We start from the raw sequence: 21245 nt of genomic DNA, 5'->3' as shown, positions 1-21245 counted from the left end.
CGTTTAATTGTTTGAGTATAAGATGGTTAGGTAGCATCACTGACTCGATGGACATGAATCTGAGCAAACTCTGGGAGACAGTGGAGGACAGAGGAGCCTGGCATGCTACGGTCCATGAGGTCACAAAGAGTTGGACATGACCTAGTGATTGAACAACAAGAACAATCTAGTTATTCCAGCACCATTTATTGAAAAGATGTCTTTTCTCCATTGTATGGGCTTAGTACGCTTGTTGAAAATCAATTAACCGTAGAATATGGGTTTATTTCTGGACTCAGTTGGGTACCACTGATCTGTGTCTATCCTGAATGCCAGTCCCACGTTGTTTTGTTTACTGTTAATTTGTAGCAAGTTTTGAAATTGAAATTGGGCAGAGAAGGCAACAGCACCCCACTCCAGTACTCTTGCCTGGAAAATCCCATGGACGGAGGAGCCTGGTAGGCTGCAGTCCATGGGGTCGAGAAGAGTCGGACATGACTGAGCGACTTCACTTTCACTTTTCACCTTCATGCATTAGAGAAGGATATGGCAACCCACTCCAGTGTTCTTGCCTGGAGAATCCCAGGAACAGGGAAGCCTGGTGGGCTGCCGTCTATGGGGTCACACAGAGTCGGACACGACTGAAGTGACTTAGCAGCTTGAAATTAGGAATTGTGAGTTCTCCAACTGTTCTTTTTCAAGCTTTTGTCTAATCAGGGTGTCTTTCAATTTCATATGAACTTTAGAATCAGCTTGTCAGATTCTCCAAGGAGTTAGCTAGGATTCTACTGATCATGAATAGGCTGAATCTGTAGATCAATTGGGGAAGTAATGCCATCTTAACAGTAAGTCTTCCAAACCATGAATATGAAATATCATTCCATTTTTTAAACGTTTTAAAATTTTCTTTCCATGTTTTGTAGTTTAACAGCGTACAGGTCTTACACTCCCTTGGCTAAATGTATTCCTAATTATTTTATTTTTTTGATGCTATTGTAAATGGATTTCTTAATTTTTGTATTGTTTGTTGTAAGCAATACAACAAAAAAAATAGGAATACAACTAAGTTTTGTACTTTGACTTCGTGTCCTGCAACCTTGTTGCTTTTACAAGCTCTATTGGTTGTCTTTGTGTATATGTGTGTGTATTCTTCAGGGATTTTTAAAATATATAAAATCGTGTAATCTGTGAAAAGAGAATTTTACCTCTTCCTTTCGAATCTGAATGTCCTTTAGTTCTTTTTCTGGCCTAACTGCCCTGGCTAGAGCTTCAGACCAAAGCAGATTTCCCTGTCTTGTTCCCAATCTATTGATATACTCATGTGGGGTTCCCCCATACCCTCAATTGATTACTATGATGTATACTTTATTTTCAAATGTTGAACCATCCTTACATTCCTGGATAGTCTCATTTGCTCATGATAAATTTTCTAATTTTTCCTAGTTCCTCCTTATAGTTTCTAGTTCCTTTTTACAGTAATCTTCCAGAGAATAGCAAGGAGAGATCAGGAAGCCTTCTTAAGTGATCCATGCAAAGAACTACAGGGAAATAATAGAATGGGAAAGACTAGAGATCTCTTCAAAAAAATTGGAGATACCAAGGGAACATTTCACGTGAATTTCTTCCAATAGCCTTTCTTAATTCCTTCTGTATTTTCATTATCCTCCTTTTGAACTCAGTGTCTATTAAGCTTAAGAGGTCTGTTTCATTGTTCTTTCAGGGAAGTTCTCCTGATCTTTTATATTTGGGAAAGGTTCCTCTGCGTTTTCATTTTACTTATATTTCTCTTGCACTATGAGTTTAGGAAAAACAGTTATCTACTGTGGTCTTGGAGGTCTGTGTTTATGTGGGGACATCCCTGTGTAGCCTGCGTAGGTTTAATCTTTTGGGTGTGAGGGCTGTTTTGGTATGGATGGCTGCCACCTCTTAGTGTGGGCCAGCTGTTAATCCCCTTGACGGGAGGTGTGACTGTGTTGTGGTGAGCAGACCCTGCCCTGGTTGTGGAGCGGGGCCTTCTCTTTGCCCTGTAGTTGTCACTACCCCGCTAGGGGCAGGGTCTGCTCTTTAGTTGTTGGGGCAGACGTTCCCGATAGGCTTCTGAGCTGTGGTGTGGGGTAGACCGGACATTCCCACTGGGAGGGAGCTGCTGAGTATCCCTCTGCTGGAGCTGTTCCCTGGGGAGTGTGCTCTGTTGTGCCACCTTTCCCCCACAAAGTTCACTGTTGAGGGCACTGACCTCAGCTGTGGGTGTGTCAGCAATCAGCCCTGGTGTCTCTCAGTCTGCCAGGACTGCAGAAGTCCCACACCTGGAGCTGACGTGGGAGTGCACAGCTTAGATCCTGGCCTGGCCCAGCCCCCTCGTGCAGGCACCCGCAAAGCCCACAGCTTTGGGACGCCCACTCTGTTCGGATGTCCCTCAGGCTCTCTGTGTTCAGCTGTGCTTTCCACCCCACCTCTGCATGTGGGCAACCCGCTGGCATCTGCTCCCGAGGTGGGACCTGCAAGCCTGCCAGGGCGGGGCACACACTCCCGGAGCCCAAGGCGCAGGGGGCTGACGTGTGGATGAAAAGGCTGTAATGGGCCCCTTAACACTGGAGCTTCACTTCTGTGGCAGCCAGGCTTGCACCCCTGGTTGCTTAGCTGTACCGTACTCCAGTCCCTTCAGGGTGTCTCCAAGCAGCCAGCACCAGCCCTCTCCGCAGGCCTGTCCTCTCAACCCTGTTTCCCAGCCCGTGCCTTTACCCACAGATGCACATCAGGCTGGGCTCACAGGGCGGTGGCATGGACCACCTGTCTGTCCTGCCTGCCTTGAACTACCAGGCCCTCCTGTGAGCCACTGAAGCTCCTTCTCTGTCCAAGCTCTCTCCCCACACGTGAGCGGTCTTCCTAGGGTGTGGGAACTTTTCCTTTCTTCAGCTCCCTCCCACCCCTTCTTCCTGCCCAGTTATGTGGAGATCTTTGTCATCCTTTCAGGTGTTTGAGGACTTCCATTGGTGTTCAGTAGGTGTTAAGAATCCATTTGTAAATGTATTTTTGATGTATTTGTGGGAGGAGAGTTCCATGTCCTACTACTCTGCCATCTTGATCGGAGCCCCTCATTTGCTCATACCATATACTTCTTTTAAAATTGTTCAATTTGATTTCTAGTACTTTTGAGGTTTTCATTTGTATTCACAAGGGGTATCGATCTGTGCTTCTCTTCGCTTGCCATGTTTCTGGCTTTGGTATCAGGGTGCATGCATGTGTGCTAAGTTGCTTCAGTCAGGTCCGGCTCTGCAACCTTATGGACTGTAGCCCACCAGGCTCCTCTGTCCTTGGGGTCTTCAGGCAAGTATACTGGAGTGGGTTGCTGTGCCCTCCTTCAGGGGATCTTCCTGACCCAGAGATTGAACCCAAGTCTCTGAATCTCCTGCACTGGCAGGCAGGTTCTTTACTAGTGCCACTGGGGAAGCCCTTGATACTGAGTGGTAGAATCTGCCTGCCAATGCAGGAGACCCAGGTTTGAATCCTAGGTCAAGAGGATTCCCTAAAGGAAATGGCAACCCAGTCCAGAATTTTTGCCTGGGAAATCCCATGGGGTCACAATCAGACACAACTGAACAACTAAACATCACAGTAATACTGGGTTTCTGACCTTATAGAACGTGTTAGGTAATGATTCTTCTTTATTTTTTGGAAGAGTTTGAGAGCTGATGTTAATTCTTTTTATCAGAGAAGTTACCCGACCCTGGAATTTTATTGGAATTTTTTTTGGTAATAATTGATTCAATCTTTTCACTTGTTTTAGGTCTATTAAGATTTTCTATTTCTTCTTCAATCAGCTTTGGTATTTTGTGTTTCCAGATTTTTAAAATTTCACCTATGCTGTCTATAATTTTTTTGGCATGCAGCTGGACTATGTACAGTTATAACACATTTTATAATGTAAGGCTGGTAGTGACAGCCCCACTTTCATTTCTGATTTTAGTGATTTGAGCTTTTTCTTACCAGTCTAGCTATAAACGTTTGTCAATTTTGCTGATCTTTAGAACCAGATTTTCTTTCGATTCTCTCATTTTCCTATTCTCTACTTCATTCCTCTCCAGTCTGGTCTTTATTATTTCCTTCCTTCGGTCTTCAAAATGTTAACTAATTAGGAAAATGCAAACCACAACTGTGATACCACCTCACACCTAACAGGATGGCTACTGTCAGAAAGTGTTGACAAAAATAGAAAAATTGGAACCCTCGTGCGATGTTGGTGGGAATGTAAAAATGGTAGAGCTTCTGTGGGAAATGTGGCAGTTCCCAGAAAAAATAATTACTGTGATTTGTTTCTTGTTGCTTTCAAAGTTTTCAATTTGTCTCTCCAGATCGTGTTTTAAAAAGGCTTTGTTTTTATCCTACTTGGAGTTTACTACGCTTCTTCTATATGTACATTAAAAATTTTCATCAAATTAGAGAAATTTTTAATCATTATTTCTTCAAATATTTTATGCTTCTTTCCCTCCTCTCACCTGGGACTCCTGTTATACATATGTTGGTACTGCTGGTGTCGTCCTAAAGGTCATCTTAGTCTCTTTTCATTCTTTAAAAATTCCATTCTAAGCACTGATGTAATTCTGACTGTATCATTTAAATTTGGCCTCTCTTCAAGTTCCTTTTTCTATCTGCTCAAATCTGCTGTTGGACCCCTCTAGCAAATCTTTAATTTCAGTTATACTTTTCACCTCTAGAACTTCTACTTGGTTTCTTCATAATTTGTCTTATTGCTATTTTCTATTTGGTTATATATTTATTCCCAAGGTATCCTTTATGCTGTGGATACGGGCTCTGTACAGACCAGTTTGTAAATGGTAGCTATGGTCATCATTCATTCATATCTAAGGCTCCTCTGACCATGGAGACCCTTGGAAGCAGCACAGTGTAGTAACATTCATGTATATTAAGCATGTGTTTCTCCAGAATAAATGGCAGTGAAGGTTGTGTTCTTGGGGACTACATTAGGGGTCAATAAATGGGATTCCTTATCTAATTAAAGTTAGTGAAAGTACTTTTCAGAAGTTTAGTTGTGAGAGACAAAGAACCACAAGTTCTATAGAGAGTTGATAAATTCCTTTTACTTGTTTTTGTATCCACATGATTGTAAAAAAGCAAACAATGCTAATGGCCACTTTGGTGAAAACACAGTGTTCAAACCTTAGGAGGATTACATTCTTTGGACAGGTTTTATTCCCAGAATATCAAACCCCTTAGCCATGACAGCAGCAACTGCTTCACACAGCAGCATACGCCACATGTTCACCTTCAGGACTTCTCCTGAGAATACAAAGAGAGTAATTACTTTTTCTACAAATCACTGTTAAAGAACCTATGCTAGTTCTGGACTTTATTGAGAAGTAAATAGCCTAATGTATGTTTTGGGGGCTTTAACTAGAATCATCTTTACTTAAACTGTAGAGAGAGAATCTAAGAAATAAATAAATCTAAGAAATAAATTTCTGTTTAAGAAATCTGTTTTTAACTGATAAAATTACAGTCTAATAGTGCAGGCTTTGTATCTTTTATCTTTTTCTTTTTTTAAATTCTGTTCTAGGCTTCATGGTCTGAATTAACTTTAAACACCATAATGATTTTTTTTTCCTAATGAAATTTTAAGTTCTCAACCATGACTCTCAGAAACCGTCTACTTGCTGTATTATTATTAATCATTAGTTCAGTCTATTTCATTAACTATATAACACAATAGAGCAAAAAGCCTAAAAGAGGTATTATTTTTTTCGTCCAAGGGTAGTTTTCATTATTAAGAACCCAGAGACCGACTCTGTGACTATCAGTCACACTGCTTTTGTTGGAAATGTCCTATTCCTAGTGACCTTCCAATTGTTTCTTTGGAGTTTTATGGCTCCAGCCCATGTGCCTGATGGTGGGGAAACGAGTCTGTTTAAGAATTCCATTTATGCTTGTATTAGAGCCAGTGCAATTCTGTCTGTTGTATATGATATGGGTTACTGTGTAACTAGGGGGAAACTGGGTGTAGGGGGTTTCCATAAATAAATTGAAAATTACCCACATCCAACTCAAATGAATGCCTCTGTTGGTGCCCAATCCCCAATATGACTACTGGATGAGCCACTTACCACTCTGCCGATCTTTCTCCACACAATAGCAGCTGTCATAGAATTCTGTGAAAGTAGTTGCCAGCTCATAGATATAATCACACAGAGTGTGGAGAAGTAAGTCATCTAGAATCTTCTGCAGAACCTCAGGGAACCGCAAAATGCACCTGCCTAGTTTCCATTCCTTCTCATGATCCAAAATGATTTCGGTCTCGTGAGCAGCTTTCCGGAGCATCTCTTCATCAATATTGGCCAGACGTGCAATCGACCTGAAAAATCAAGTAACGGCCATCATTCCCCTTTGTTAAGTATATTCTTCTCCGTTGAAAACAGGTAATAAAAAATGCCTGATCCAAAGTAGAAATCATCATTTGACTCAAAATTAAAAATGCTGCACCCCAATTACCTGATTCTAGTGAAGGCGTACAACAAGTAAGCCGCTGTGTTTCCTCTGTCATCCAGCATTTTGTCGAAGGAGAAGATGTAGTCATTCAGCCGGTTATGGGAAAGATCAGCATATTTGATACAGCCATAAGCAACAGAGGTCTGAGCAGCCTTCAATTCCTCTGTGGTTAAGACCTTTTGGAAAAACAAAAAATACTTCCTAAGTTACCAATCCTTGTTTTGTTGCACCATCTCACAGACAAAAGATGGTGGTAAGGAGCATCTAGGGCTTCCCAGTTGGCACTATTAGTAAAGAACCCGCCTACCAACACAGGAGATCTAAGAGACGCAGGTTCGCCCCCTGGGCCAGGAAGATCCCCTGGAGAAGGGACTGACTACCCACTCCAGTACTCTTGCCTGGAGAATCCCGTGGACAGAGGAGCCTGGCAGGCTACAGTCCATGGGGTCACACAGAGTTGGACATCACTGAAGCGACAGAACAGCACACAAAGCACGAGGAGCATCTGATGGTCTTTAACAGTAAACTGCAATGAATATCAACACTGAGGTAGGAAAACAGACCAATCTACAAGGAGGGAATAAGGAAAATAAAACTCATCAGCTCTGCATAACAAAGAATGCTTCCATGAGAAACCCGAGTTATAAATTATGAAATGTCAGCTTGAATACTCTTTCTCCAGTGTATTCAGTAGATATGAAATGAAAGCACCAATTACTAGTTTTTATCTGCTTCATTCCATAGAATATTCTGATATAGGTTATAGGAAACAAAATTAGGGTCAGGTAATTAACTGGAATAAAAACAGGGTGTCAAGAACTGGAAAAGAAAACACTGTCTTGGTAAATTTGGTCATATTCTGAAACATTATTAGGTCAAGTAAGTATATGAGGATTTCTGGTCTGGACATGATGCAGTAGCTTGAAGCAGACTAACCCCTTCCACCAGAATCAACTACTTAAAAGCTGAATAAATTATATGAAGCAACTGTTTCAAGTCTCCAGAGAGCATCAACACAAGGACATCATTAAGACAACTAGCTGGTGTGCTGTCGGCCAGAAAACTTAACTAGGAAGATGACATTATCTAGAACTATTACAACTTTTCACCCACCAGTCAGATGAAATGACTAAAAACCAAGGAGGTGAGGTAGGGTGAGGGGGAACAAGACAATACAAACAACCGAAACACAGCAACAGCAACTTTAAAGACTGCAACTGGAGCTTCCCTGGTGGTTCAGCAGTTAAGAATCTGCCTGCTAATGCAGGGGACACGAGTTCGACCCCTGGTCCGGGAAGATCCCACATGCTGCGCAGCAACTACTGAAGCCCACGTTCCCTAGAGCCTATGCTCCATTACAAGAGAAACCACAGCAATGAGAAGCCCACGCACCACAAGGAAGACCCAGCACAGCCAAAAATAAAATAAATAGATCAGATCAGTCGCTCAGTCGTGTCCGACTCTTTGCGACCCCATGGATCGCAGCATGCCAGGCCTCCCTGTCCATCACCAACTCCCAGAGTTCACTCAGACTCATGTCCATCGAGTCAGTGATGCCATCCAGCCATCTCATCCTCTGTCATCCCCTTCTCCTCTTGCCCCCAATCCCTCCCAGCATCAGAGTCTTTTCCAATGAGTCAACTCTTCGCATGAGGTGGCCAAAGAATTGGAGTTTCAGCCTCAGCATAAGTCCTTCCAATGAACACCCAGGACTGGTCTCCTTTAGAATGGACTGGCTGGATCTCCTTGCAGTCCAAGGGACTCTCAAGAGTCTTCTCCAATACCACAGTTCAAAAGCTTCAATTCTTCGGCGCTCAGCCTTCTTCACAGTCCAACTCTCACATCCATACATGACCACAGGAAAGACCATAGCCTTGACTAGACAAACGTTTGTTGACAGAGTAATGCCTCTGCTTTTGAATATGCTATCTAGGTTGGTCATAACTTTCCTTCCAAGGAGTAAACGCCTTTTAATTTCATGGCTGCAGTCACCATCTGGAGTGATTTTGGAGCCCAGAAAAATAAAGTCTGACACTGATACACCTTTTAAAAGTCTGGAATCATTTAAAGAATACTTATTAATTACAAAGAGGATAAACAGTAACTTCACAATGGAGAAAACTGATAGAATCACCGTAACAAAAGTGAGCAAAATTAATGTTAACAATCATGAGACACAGCAACATCGTGTGCCTCCTGAAATACTGAAGTGAGAAGGAAACTTATCTTCCTAAGACGGTATAACTTGAATTTAATCATGAAGAAATACCAGATAAACCCAGCTGCAGGACATTCCACAGAAAACCTGACAATAAGTGTCAAGATGATGAAAGAGAAAGAGCAAGGAACTGCCCAGATTAAAAAAGATTAAGACAACATGAAGACTAAATGCAACATGTGATCCTGGACTAGAAAAAGACAAATGGCAAAATCTGACTAAGGTCTGCAGATTAGTGAACTGTACTGTAACAATGTTAATTTCTTGGTTTTGAAATCATACTACATCTATAGGATGTTAATGGGGAGGCTGATATGGGAATACTTTGTACTATTTTATAATTTTTTTGTCTGAAATTATTTCAAAATGGAAAACTATGATTAAGGTATTTAGAATATCCAAAATAAAGCATATAGAGGAGAAAAATAGGAAAAAAAAAAGTGAAAAAACACTCTGGGACACAGTCAAAAGTTCTAACATAATATATGTACTTAGATTCCACAACAGAATGGGGCAAAGATGCAATGTTTGAAGAGATATGGCTGAGAATTTTCCTAAACTGATGAGGAACCCAACCCTCAGAAAAGTCAGCAACTTCAAGCAAGATAAATACAAAGGAAAGAAGGAAATACTCTACTTCCCTCTCCAAACCACACCTAGGCAATTAGAAACTGCAAGGAGGAATAAAGTTCACAGGAAAGTGTAAATATGTGGATAAATATAAATGGATGGTCTAAAACAAACACTACGCAAAAGACTTGAACATATTATTCACAAAAGATACCCTGATGATCAAAAAGCAACAGTTAACGTTAGTTACTCATCAGAGAAATGCAAATTTTAACTTGTGAGATGCTAATACATATTCACCAGAAAAGCTATTAAAGTAAGACTCACAAAACCAGTTATGTGGAAAGATACAGGGCAACTGGAACAATCGTACTAGTGATGGGAGTATATAACGCTTGTAACTCTCTCCTTGGCAATTTTTAAAACAGTTAAATGTAAGCCCACCCTACAACCCAGAAATGCCATTCCTAGATATACATCTAAGAGAAAAGTGCATGTACCCAAAAGGTGGCTTGAACAGAAATGCTGAAATTATTAACAGCTTCTTATTCGTTAACAGTCAACAAACAGAAACAACCCTAATGTCCTTCAACAGAAGAAACACATTAATACTATTATCTAGCAGTAAAAAGAACTACTGATATACCTGGAAAACAGCACATACTTTATGCTTTCATTTAAACTCCTCAAATAAACAAAAATGATCTATGGTGATAGCAAACTTTCTGGGGTGACAGAGATATAACTTGATTGGTTGATGTTAGCATGGTCACAACTGAGCAACTTCACTTTCACGCACTGGAGAAGGAAATGGCAACCCACCCCAGTGTTCTTGCCTGGAGAATCCCAGGGACAGAGGAGCCTGGTGGGCTGCCGTCTATGGGGCTGCACAGAGTCAGACACGACTGACGCGACTCAGCAGCAGCAGCAGTGTGTATATATGTGTGTATAAAAATTCATCAAGCTTTACATTTACTCTATGTAGATTAAAAATAGTAGCTGAAATGGCCAAATAGTTAAAGCAGTTTTTGTTACTATGCAGACTAAACAAACTGATTAGTGACTTAATTTTCCACTTTTCATCTGACTGCCACTTATACCTAGGCCAGGACTAAAAGGCAAAACCATTCTGGAGATACCAACTGGGTACACTTGACAACCACCAACTGGAAACAATAAAAAACAATTTCATGTTTCACTTTGCAAACAATGGAAATGGAACAGGTGGGGAGAATGTTTCCTTAGAGCCTGCCTTCATGCTCTCTGGATTATTAGTGATCTACCCAAACCAACCAGAGTATGTCCTCGAAGACCCCTTTTTTGTTTGGCTCATTCATGTCTACATTTAATCCTATTCTGTGTCTCTTTCTATAATTTTACTCTTCTGTTTACAGTAGTTATGTTCATTCCATTTGACTGCTGGAATGTAAAAGACCTAAGATCCTTTGACTCAATCTCTGACCTCTATTTTATAGTAAAAAAAAAAAAAAAATTTTTCCCTACTTTGATGCAGTTCATCCAAATTTCACACAAATCCAACCACAGTCCTTTCTAAGGGTGCTATGAAAGGCCATCACGTCGCCTACTCTGTGGGCTCAAGGGAAGCCTCGTGTGGTCGGTGTTACTGCTAATGACGACTCTTCACACGCTCCCAGGGAAAGGAGCTCAGCAGATGTACACTCTAATGTAGGCTATTCACTCAAACCACCTCAGTCTTCAGTATTCTCCTGTCATTGCTTCAAAGCAGTGACAGGTGAACTGCCAAGCAGCAGCAGAGAGTCTATGCCACGTTAACAAAGGAAGAAAAGGCCATGGTCTTTTGTAATAGCTACGAACTACATTTTCACAATAAACACTCAGCAATTCATGAAACTAACTGTGCAATAACCTGAGATATAAGCCTGTCAGAAGTTGACTGACTGCTTATAAACCTTCCCAGTTCTCTCAATAAAAACAAAAATGAAAAACCACAACAAAATGCATGCTACACAATACACAAGTCAGTCTTTGGATTACCTTGTCTCTTTCTTTTTCCTTCAATTTGTCCATGGAGCGTTTTAGTCCTTCTTCCAGGAGGTCAATGAGGCGCACTGTTTCACCCGATCGTGTTTTAAACTTCTTCCTAATAAAATTTAAATGTCCCGATTAAACACATTTTGAAGCAGACCTTCCAACTTAGAAATCTTTGAAAGTTAAGGTTTGACATCACCTTATTCAGTTGACAACTAGGGTGGTTGACAAAAGAAAAGTAGACACTCCCAAGTGTGTCTCATCTATAACCCTCTACTCCAAGCATTCTATGTTTTAGGCTCCTAGTAGCATTCTCTACATATCCATTTTTAATACAGTCCCTAAAAGGGAAAGAAAGAAGGCATCTGTTCATTTGTTCATTTTCCTGAACATGAGGTTTGGGTTAGTTGTTTTGCCTTCTTAGAGAATTATTTAATACTTTTGCTTCTAGAATTGCTTGGGAGGAAATTCTTAAGTGGAATCTCACTTGCATTTTCCTGACTAGTAATTCCACCTTTATAGTGGTAGCCAACCAGAGAAGGCAATGGCACCCCACTCCAGTACTCTTGCCTGGAAAACCCCATGGATGGAGGAACCTGGTAGGCTGCAGTCCCTGGGGTTGCTAAGAGTCGGACACGACTGAGCGACTTCCCTTTCATTTTTCACTTTCATGCATTGGAGAAGGAAATGGCAACCCACTCCAGTGTTCTTGCTTGGAGAATCCCAGGGACAGGGGAGCCTGGTGGGCTGCTGTCAATGGGGTCGCACAGAGTCGGACACGACTGAAGTGACTTAGCAGCTTAGCAGCAACCCTAAGAACATATCAAAATCAGCCTGAGAACTTTTAAAACTGGATGTCAGGGCCCCACTCATACCCACTGAAATCAGAATCTTTGTGGATGGGGCAAAAGTACAGATAAGCACTGCCCTGGGCAACTGCACTGTTAAAAAGCATCTCATGAAAATTGAATTTTACCTATTAAATAAGTTTGCAAGATACTGTCTTTTTTTTCCTTTTAAATTAAAAACATTGTTCAATCCCAACAATGATACAAAGGAAGCATGCTTTTCTATTGAACACAAAGTCTGCCAAAGTGCCTGTGATACTTCCTGTTAAAGTTGTATGTTCAAAGTTGCCTTTAAAAGGGATCATCTTGCCCTTTATTACGGAATTAAACTCCTTTATTATTCCAAAACTACATGATTTCCCAAGCTTTCCTTGTCATCCCCGCCCATCCTTGAGAATCCAACAACTTCCAAACCTTCTGTGTGATGAAATGATACCCATCATAAAGCCTAGGCAAAATGCTAAGAAAGCCTTCCTTAAGGACGTCTCCTCTTGGCAAAATCTGGTCTTTCCTGTTACTCCCTACTGTGCCTGCCTTGAATCTTTATCTTTCGTGTGTGTGGGTCCTCTCTTCTCCTCTCACCAGTGGTTCTAGAGAGGGACGCACAGCTGAATATCAAAAAGAGCTTTCAAAAACAGATGCCTACTACCCACTGCAGACCTAGAAACCTGGGAGGGCCTGGCATGTGTATTTTAACAGGCTCCAAAGGGAACTGCTCTGCTTTAGAGGACAGGCTTCTTCAGGAAAGAGGACGTGTTTTATGTTATCTTCATGTACACACTGTGGAGCACCCAGCCAATGCCATGAACAGTGGGTGCTCAATACACAGGAAGTTGATCAAAAAAATGATAAATTTTTTATTGTAAAAAGCCTTAAGAAAAGAAAAATTCACTAAAAAAATAGACGGCAGAATCTGAGCATTTTATTTTTTTTGGCCACACTGCACGGCATGCATAACTTCCCTGACCAGAGACTGAACCCCACGCCCGTGTAGTGGAAGCTCAGAGTCTTAACCACTGGACCACCAAGGGAGGTCTGAATTTGAGCATTTTAATATCAATGTTTAAAATATGGTAGGATGCCACTGGCTAGCTATCCCTGATAATTTTTTTTTATGGTGTAGGACACCATAATTACATGAATGCAGATATCTAAAACAATACAACCAGGGTAGGAAGAATCAATACTGTGAAAATGACTATACTAACAAAAGCAATCTACAGATTCAATGCAACCCCTATCAAATTACCAATGACATTTTTCACAGAACTAGAACAAAAAATTTAACAATTCATATGGAAACACAAAAGACCCCGAATAGTCAAAGCAGTCTTGAGAAAGAAGAATGGAGCTGGAGGAATCAACCTTCCTGACTTCAGATTATACTACAAAGCTACAGTCATCAAGACAGTATGGTACTGGCACAAAAACAGAAATAAAGATCAATGGAACAAGACAGAAAGCCCAGAAATAAACCCATGCACCTATGGGTACCTTATTTTTGACAAAGGAGGCAATATACAATAGAACAAAGACAGCCTCTTCAATAAATGGTGCTGGGAAAACTGGACAGCTACATGTAAAAGAATGAAATTAGAACACTTCCTAACACCATACACAAAGATAAACTCAAAACGGATTAAAGACCTAAATATAAGACCAGAAACTATAAAACTCTTAGAGGAAAACATAGGCAGAACACTCGATAACATCAATCAAAGCAAGATCCTCTATGACCTACCTCCTAGAGTAATGGAAACAAAAGTAAATAAGTGGGACCTGATTAAACTTAAAAGCTTTTGCACAGCAAAGGAAACTATAAGCAAGGTGAAAGACAACCCTCAGAATGGAAGAAAACAATAGCAAATGAAACAACTGACACAAGTTTAATTTCCAAAATATACAAGCAGCTCATACAACTCAATACCAGAAAAACAAACAACCCAATCAAAAAGTGGGAAAATGACCTAAACAGACATTTCTCCAAAGAAGACATACAGATGGCTAATAAACACATGAAAAGATGCTCAACATCGCTCACTATTAGAGAAATGCAAATCAAAACCACAATGAGATATCACCTCACACCAGTCAGAATGGCCACCATCAAAAAGTCTACAAACAGTAAGTGCTGGAGAGGGTGTGGAGGAAAGGGAACACTCTTGCACTGTTGGTGGAAATGTAAATTGATACAGCCAGTATGGAAGACGGTATGGAGATTCCTTTAAAAACTAGGAATAAAACCATCATATGAACCAGCAATCCCAGTCCTAGGTATATACCCTGAGGAAACCAAAAGTGAAAAAGACATATGTATCCCATTGTTCACTGCAGCACTATTTACAACAGCTGGAACATGGAAGCAACCTAGATGTCCATTGACAGATGAATAAATGAAGTTGTGGTACATATGCACAATGGAATATTGCTCAGCCATACAAAGGAATGCCTTTGAATCAGTTCTAATGAGGTGGATAAACCTAGAACCTATACACAGTGTGAAGTAAGTCAGAAAGAGAAAGATAAATATCGTATTCTAACACATACATATGGAAGCTAGGAAAATGGTACTGAAGAATTTCCTTACAGGGCAGCAATGGAGAAAGAGACATAGAGACTAGACTTGTGGACATGGGGAGAGGGTGAGATGTATGGGAAGAGTAACATAGCCAACAGGCATTTGCTGTATGGCTAAGAAAACTCAAACAGGGGCTTTGTATCAACCTAGAGGGGAGGGAGATGGGAGGAAGTTCAAAAGGGAGGGGATATTTGTATACCTATGGCTGGTTCATGTTGAGGTTTGACAGAAAACAACAAAATTCTGTTCAGCAATTATCCTTCAATAAAAAAAATAAATTATATAAAAAAAACAAAAACAAAACCAAAAAATCCTCTAGCCATTACATGATAAACAAATGCTGACATATAATTATTGGTGATAAATATCAGACATAAAAAGTAAATGTGCTTTTTAGGAAGCACATTTACAGGAAGCTTGGTGCTGGTGCACTGGGATGACCCAGAGGGATGGTACGGGGAGGGAGGTGGGAGGGGGGGTTCAGGATTGGGAACACGTGTACACCCGTGGAGGATTCATGTTGATGTATGGCAAAACCAATACAATATTGTGAAGTAATTAGCCTCTAATTAAAATAAATAAATTTAAATTTAAAATGAAAAAAAAATAAAAAATAAAAAAAGAGACTTCCAAGGCAAAAAAAAAGTAAATGTGGTAATTTTCTCCCAATTGTAGGAATAATCATCTAAATGTTAGTCAAAAGAAAACAGAACAGGAAAATAAGATACTCTAAAGCAATACTCACGTGTTTGATTTTTAGCACTTTCTTAGGACCGTGAATACCTTAAGGACCAGGTGTCTTCCAATTACAAAAAAAAGTGCAGCTATACAGAATTATATGTTTGATCTAAGGTATTTTGTCTGCATATAACCTTACATCTAAAATAAATACCCTGACATTTATTTGGGTAGGGCTAGGAGGCAATGGCACCCCACTCCAGTACTCTTGCCTGGAAAATCCCATGGACGGAGAAGCCTGGTAGCTGCAGTCCATGGGGTCACGAAGAGTTGGACACGACCGAGCGACTTCACTTTCACTTTTCACTTTCATGCATTGGAGAATGAAATGGCAACCCACTCCAGTGTTCTTGCCTGGAGAATCCCAGCAGGGACGGGGGAGCCTGGTGGGCTTCCGTCTATGGGGTCACACACAGTCGGACACGACTGAAGTGACTTAGCAGCAGCAGCAGGCCTTTTATATACTTAGTTAGGATTTTTGCACATTGGCGTGTTAAGCACCTTGAGCTACTTCATGAAGCTTTTAGAAACATCACCCACTTTTATGTGATGGCAGAATTTAGGCCATGTCTCCAAATCAAAAATGATGTGGTAATTAAATAACTAAGGGATCCTAAGACAATATTAAATGGAAGATGTAAAAATCTCTCAATTCTTCCTAAAAGGCTGCACTCTCTGGCAGTGATGAGACACAGGTACGGAACAGCTTGGCTGCGTACATACTACAGCTTATATAGACTCTGCTATCAAATGAAACGGTCTCTACTGAAGAATCTGGGGGTCGGGCGCTGTTACCACCTTCACATTTGCAGACTCACTTGTCTTCCCCCAGCACCACACCAAATCCAGCATGAGACACTCGAGTTACGGCAGGGTCATACCAACCAATCATTTGAGCAGCACCAAATACTGTCTGGAAGTGTAAGGACTATAAAGAAATAGAAAGAGAAAGTTACTTGCTAAACTTTCTAATTTAAAAAATGACTTAAAGCTCTTCTACTTAGGAATAAAGATTTGTAAAATTCAAATCACTCACTAACCTTTTAAGGCAAGTAAAGTTATAGAAGCTCTTCTTTATTCCTTATATATGAGAATAAGGGAACATCCTTCCTAGTTTACAGAGACAAGTGGGAAAACTGAGAAGTGAACAAGTTTGGCCAAATTCAAACCCTGCTCTCTCTCTCATATCACTTTTCTGAATTTCCATCTTTGAGGAAAATTTACAGGGTTTTTGAGTGCCAAATGCTTCACCATACTGCCTTACCTTCAATCAGACAATGCAAGTTGATACAAATGTACAAACTTACTTGTCCATTGTCCACCACATAGATGATCATATCTGCTTTTTCCTCAAACAGTCTTTGTTTAATGGCAGCCAGGTCAGATGTATCATAGGTATAACCTCCATCCGATTTTACTATGGTTAATGGTACAGAACATCCTGGAACAAACACAATTTTTCTGCCATCGTCCACTTGCACAAATCCTAGAAGAAAAGAGAAAAAGAGAAAACTGTGTCTGGGCACCCAGGGAGTGTTCCTGGTAGTTCCCCAAAGTAACACGACACCTGGCTGCCAAACTCTTCGTAGAGCATTTCAGTCTATGAGGAGTCGTCCACCTGCCCAGCAGACACAAAACATGGCAATCTGTGCTTTGCTTTCAAGCAGGAGCCATAGCTTCCTTTGGGAGAAAGATGCAATTTCTATCATTACCTCTTAAAATGTATTCATTTATTTAGTTTTCGAGTTACAACTACAACAGAGTTCAGGGCACAAACATGGCAGGATTCAGCATTGAAATGACTAGTAAAATGGAAAAAATAAAATCATGTTCATACACATGATGAAAAAGGCAAAATTCTTGGATGCAAGAAGGGACAATAAGGAACATGATGGTAAAATCAGCCATATTTCAGAGTATGCTGCTGCTAAGTTGCTTCAGTCATGTCTGACTCTGCGACCCCATAGACGGCAGCCCACCAGGCTCCCCCGTCCCTGGGATTCTCCAGGCAAGAACACTGGAGTGGGTTGCCATTTCCTTCTCCAATGCATGAAAGTGAAAAGTGAAAGTGAAGTTGCTCAGTCATGTCAGACTCTTAGCAACCCCACAGACTGCAGCCCACAAGGCTCCTCATCCATGAGATTTTCCAGGCAAGAACACTAGAGTGGGTTGCCATTTCCTTCTCCTCAGTGTGTTTACTATATGCTAAACACTATATTGAGTCTTAAATTCAACCTTCACAATAACTCTATGCAGTAAATACTATTACTATTGCCTTTTTCCTTTTTTAACATTTTAGAAAACTGATGCTTGGTAGGGTGAAAGCAGTATAAAATCCTGGTTAAAAACAAACTCTGAAGCCACACTGCCCAGGTTTGAATCTTGACTTAGCAGTTATTAGCTATGTAACCTTGGGAAGTTACTAATTTCTTTGTGCTTCTTTTCTTTCTTTAATGGACATTACTTTTCTTGTTATGAGTACAAAATAATGTCACAATTAAAGTGTTTCTCACATTATGACAATCTGGATTCTCATCTTCCCCTTACAGCAAGGAATACAGTTTCCCTCCAATATCCTAAACTATTTCTAAGGACCCCACACTTGCTTTGCCTCGCTTTGGTGAATTCCTCCTTTCTGCTAGCATGACTAACATGGCCAGCTTCTTTTCTCATTATTAAAATCTTTTTACCTACGTCTACAAATAACAAATGCTGGAGAGGGTGTAGAGAAAAGGGAACCTTCTTACATTATTGGTAGGAATATAAACAGGTGCAGCCATTATGGCAAACAGTATGGAGGTTCCCCAATAAACAAAAACTAGAGTTGCTGTATGATCCAGCAATCTCATTCCTGGGCATATATCTGGATAAAACTATAATTCAAAATGATGCATGCACCCCTGTCTTCACAGCAGCACTATTCATAACAGCCATGGAAACAACCTAAATATCCACTGACAGATGAGTGGATAAAGAAGACATGGCATACACATACAACGGGACACTACTCAGCCATAAAAAAGAATGAGATGTGCCGGGAGCCGGTGAGGCATTCCACTCGTGACAAAGGTCATGAGGAAGGAGGCTTGGCATACGCAAAGGCGAGATCGAGCCTCAGGAGTCCCCCTGGATATTCTCGAGCATCTACCCCCCCAAAAAAGCCAGAGTCTGCCTACTTTATTGCTTTGTGCTCTCACCTCGGACTTTACTGGGGGCTGTCCCCCACCACCATCTCGCTCTCTCTGTCAAAGAGTTAACTAACAGCTCCAATTAATAAAGTTCCTGGGCAATTAGGAGTGTTTAAATCCAAACCCCTCAGATGGCTCTCTAACTCGCCTGACAAATTTACCCGGGCTCCTACAGCTATGCATACAATTGTTTACAGTCTCCCAGCCTCGAGAGGCATGGGAAGCTTAAGATATTCAAATAGCTTAGAGCTTCTGAGAGAGTTAGAAACTGTCAGAATAAAACTAGTAAAAGATTTCATTGATGAGCCAATGCTTGCTGCCAAGTTTCCACATCCTCTGTATTGTATCCTTGAATGTGTATTAATTAATAGTTGGTATGTAGAAAAAATAAGTAGTGGCCTTGGTGTTAGCAACTTTAGACCCTTAAGGTAATAAATTCTTTCCTTTGTTGTAAACCCATTACACATCCACCCTATAGGAATGCAATTTTATCTAACACCTTCGGAAGATGGCGCCAAACCTTAAAATAATTACTCTTAGAGAAAATCAGTCTTTGTCAAGAGTCATAAAATATTAATAGGCCTTCTGGCCAGAAGATGATGTAAATCACCTAAACCATTTGTATACGATAAATCTGCAGGAAAGAAACCCTGGTTTTTGATAAGGATCAAAGACTGCTGACTTTGCATCCCCTATTATCCTCAATGTGTAACTTAGGGTATAAAAGCCCCTGTTGAAAATAAAGCTACGGGCCTTGCTCACCAAAGCTTGGTCTCCCCATGTCATTCTTCCCCTCAATTTCCAGCTGAGTCTCCATCTGGAGCGTGGAAATCCTCTGCGACCATTTATTTGCCTGGGCTTCTAAGACCCACTCAAGAAGGTGTCTAAGGTGGGCACCTTCCGCTATTCGAGAGGGCGCCTGCGACTTCCGTGGTCAGAGCTAACCTGGTGTCACGGATTATATTGATTTTCCACGTAAACCAAGCTACTCAGCTTCTTTTCTCCACTGAATTTTCCTACTGAGCTATCCTCATTCTATTACTCTATCTCTAATTAACATTTGAATAGGTCGCTGAAGCCGTCTCTCCTTCGAATACCCTGGATCAGCCGGGGCTGGACCTCGGCAGAGATGCCATTAACAGTAACACAGATAGACCTAAAGACTGTCATACTGAGTGCAGTCAGACAGAGACAAAATCGTGATATAATGTACACGTGGGCTCTAAAACATGACACAAATGAACCTACCTGCGAAAGAGAAACAGACTCACAGAGAACAGACTTGTAGTTAGAGGGAGGGAAGGGGGTCTGGAGTTGGTAGTTCCAAACTGCTATACACAGAACGGGTAAACAGGGTTCTATCATATAGCACAGGTAACTAAAATGAATATTCTGTGATAAATCACAATGGAAAATATGAAAAAAAATTTATATATATAACTGAGTCACTTTGCTGTAAAGCAGAAATTAATTGTAAATCAACTATATCTCAAGTTAAAACAATTTTTAAAAATTCCTTATCTTAAAAGTATGGTCCTTAAGTTTCCAGAATGTGATTAGTAAGTATCATTTCTCATTCAAGGAACTAAGCTTCCCTGGAGATAACAGAAGAGCTGAATCCACAATTAAGGCAGGAAATGTACAAACTTATCCTGAAATATTGTGTCAAGAAAACAAGTAAACTATCAAAAACTCTAAGGGTCAAGGGGGAAAAAATGGAAAGCCACTTGAGACTACCATTAGCGAAATACAAGACAATTTGAATATTAAAAAAATAAAGGCAAACAGTTGGAAAATATAAAATATATTAAACCTAATTTACAATAATGCTAAAAATAATCCAGTTGTTACATCTGGAAGATATTAAGAAACTAGTTTACTATTCTGAAAACTGGTAAATAAAAATAAAGAAAGAACCAAGCATTTATACTGTTTGCCTATGAACCGTACCTGTGGTTAACCAAAATGATTATGCGACAAAGTTCTGCACAGGAGAATTCCAGATAACAAACCAAGAAACGACAGAATGCTGTATTCCCAACCTCCAATAAAACAATAGAACCAAGTCATGACCATCAATAGCGGCTAAAACCACTAGAGGAAAGTCTAATGGGGAAATTAAAGGACAGATCAGGTTGACAATACCTGAACCCACTAATTCATCTTAACATCGTAACAAGAGAGTCAACTAAAAAGTGGCATTCTCACAAATAAACAAGACAAAACAAGAAAAGAAAACACAAATCAGAGTTTAATCTAGCTTCTTTAGAAAATACAGATAGAGGAATTATGCCACACAACACCATACGGAAATCTCTGTAAGACAAATGGCCTAGTTTCTTCAATAATAAATGAGAAAGAAGTGTGGGGCTATGGAGAGAAACCCATGACTTAACAAATTTTATATTAAACAAATGTAATGTGCAGACTCTGAATCAGCTTAGGAAATGTGAACTCATGACTTGCTATTAAGAAATCATTGGGACTTCTCTCTGGTGGTCCAGTGATTAAGAATCTGCCTTGCAATGCAGGGGCATGGGTTCAATCCCTGGTCAGGGAACTAGGATCCAATCCCTGGTCAAAGAACTAAGATCCCACACGTCACAGAGCAACTA

General features: G+C 40.5%; 1 protein-coding gene across 1 annotated transcript in view; it reads right to left on the bottom strand.

Moving 5' to 3' along the window:
• Nucleotides 1–5051: 5051 nt before the first annotated feature.
• Nucleotides 5052–21245, bottom strand: part of RARS1 (arginyl-tRNA synthetase 1) — a 29291-nt gene continuing 13097 nt past the window's right edge. The window contains exons 10-15 of the mRNA XM_061424280.1: nucleotides 16750–16928; nucleotides 16261–16370; nucleotides 11285–11390; nucleotides 6484–6656; nucleotides 6099–6346; nucleotides 5052–5277 (exon numbers count right to left, since the gene is read on the bottom strand). Coding sequence (XP_061280264.1) covers nucleotides 5168–5277; nucleotides 6099–6346; nucleotides 6484–6656; nucleotides 11285–11390; nucleotides 16261–16370; nucleotides 16750–16928 — 926 coding nt within the window. The 3' untranslated portion in view covers nucleotides 5052–5167. The remainder of the gene's footprint in view (nucleotides 5278–6098; nucleotides 6347–6483; nucleotides 6657–11284; nucleotides 11391–16260; nucleotides 16371–16749; nucleotides 16929–21245) is intronic.

The sequence above is a fragment of the Bos javanicus genome, chromosome 7 (assembly GCF_032452875.1).
Source record: "Bos javanicus breed banteng chromosome 7, ARS-OSU_banteng_1.0, whole genome shotgun sequence".
In the NCBI taxonomy this organism is placed as follows: Eukaryota; Metazoa; Chordata; class Mammalia; order Artiodactyla; family Bovidae; genus Bos; species Bos javanicus.
Note: the sequence above shows the minus strand (reverse complement) of the source record. Positions and strands in the feature narration are given on the sequence as shown.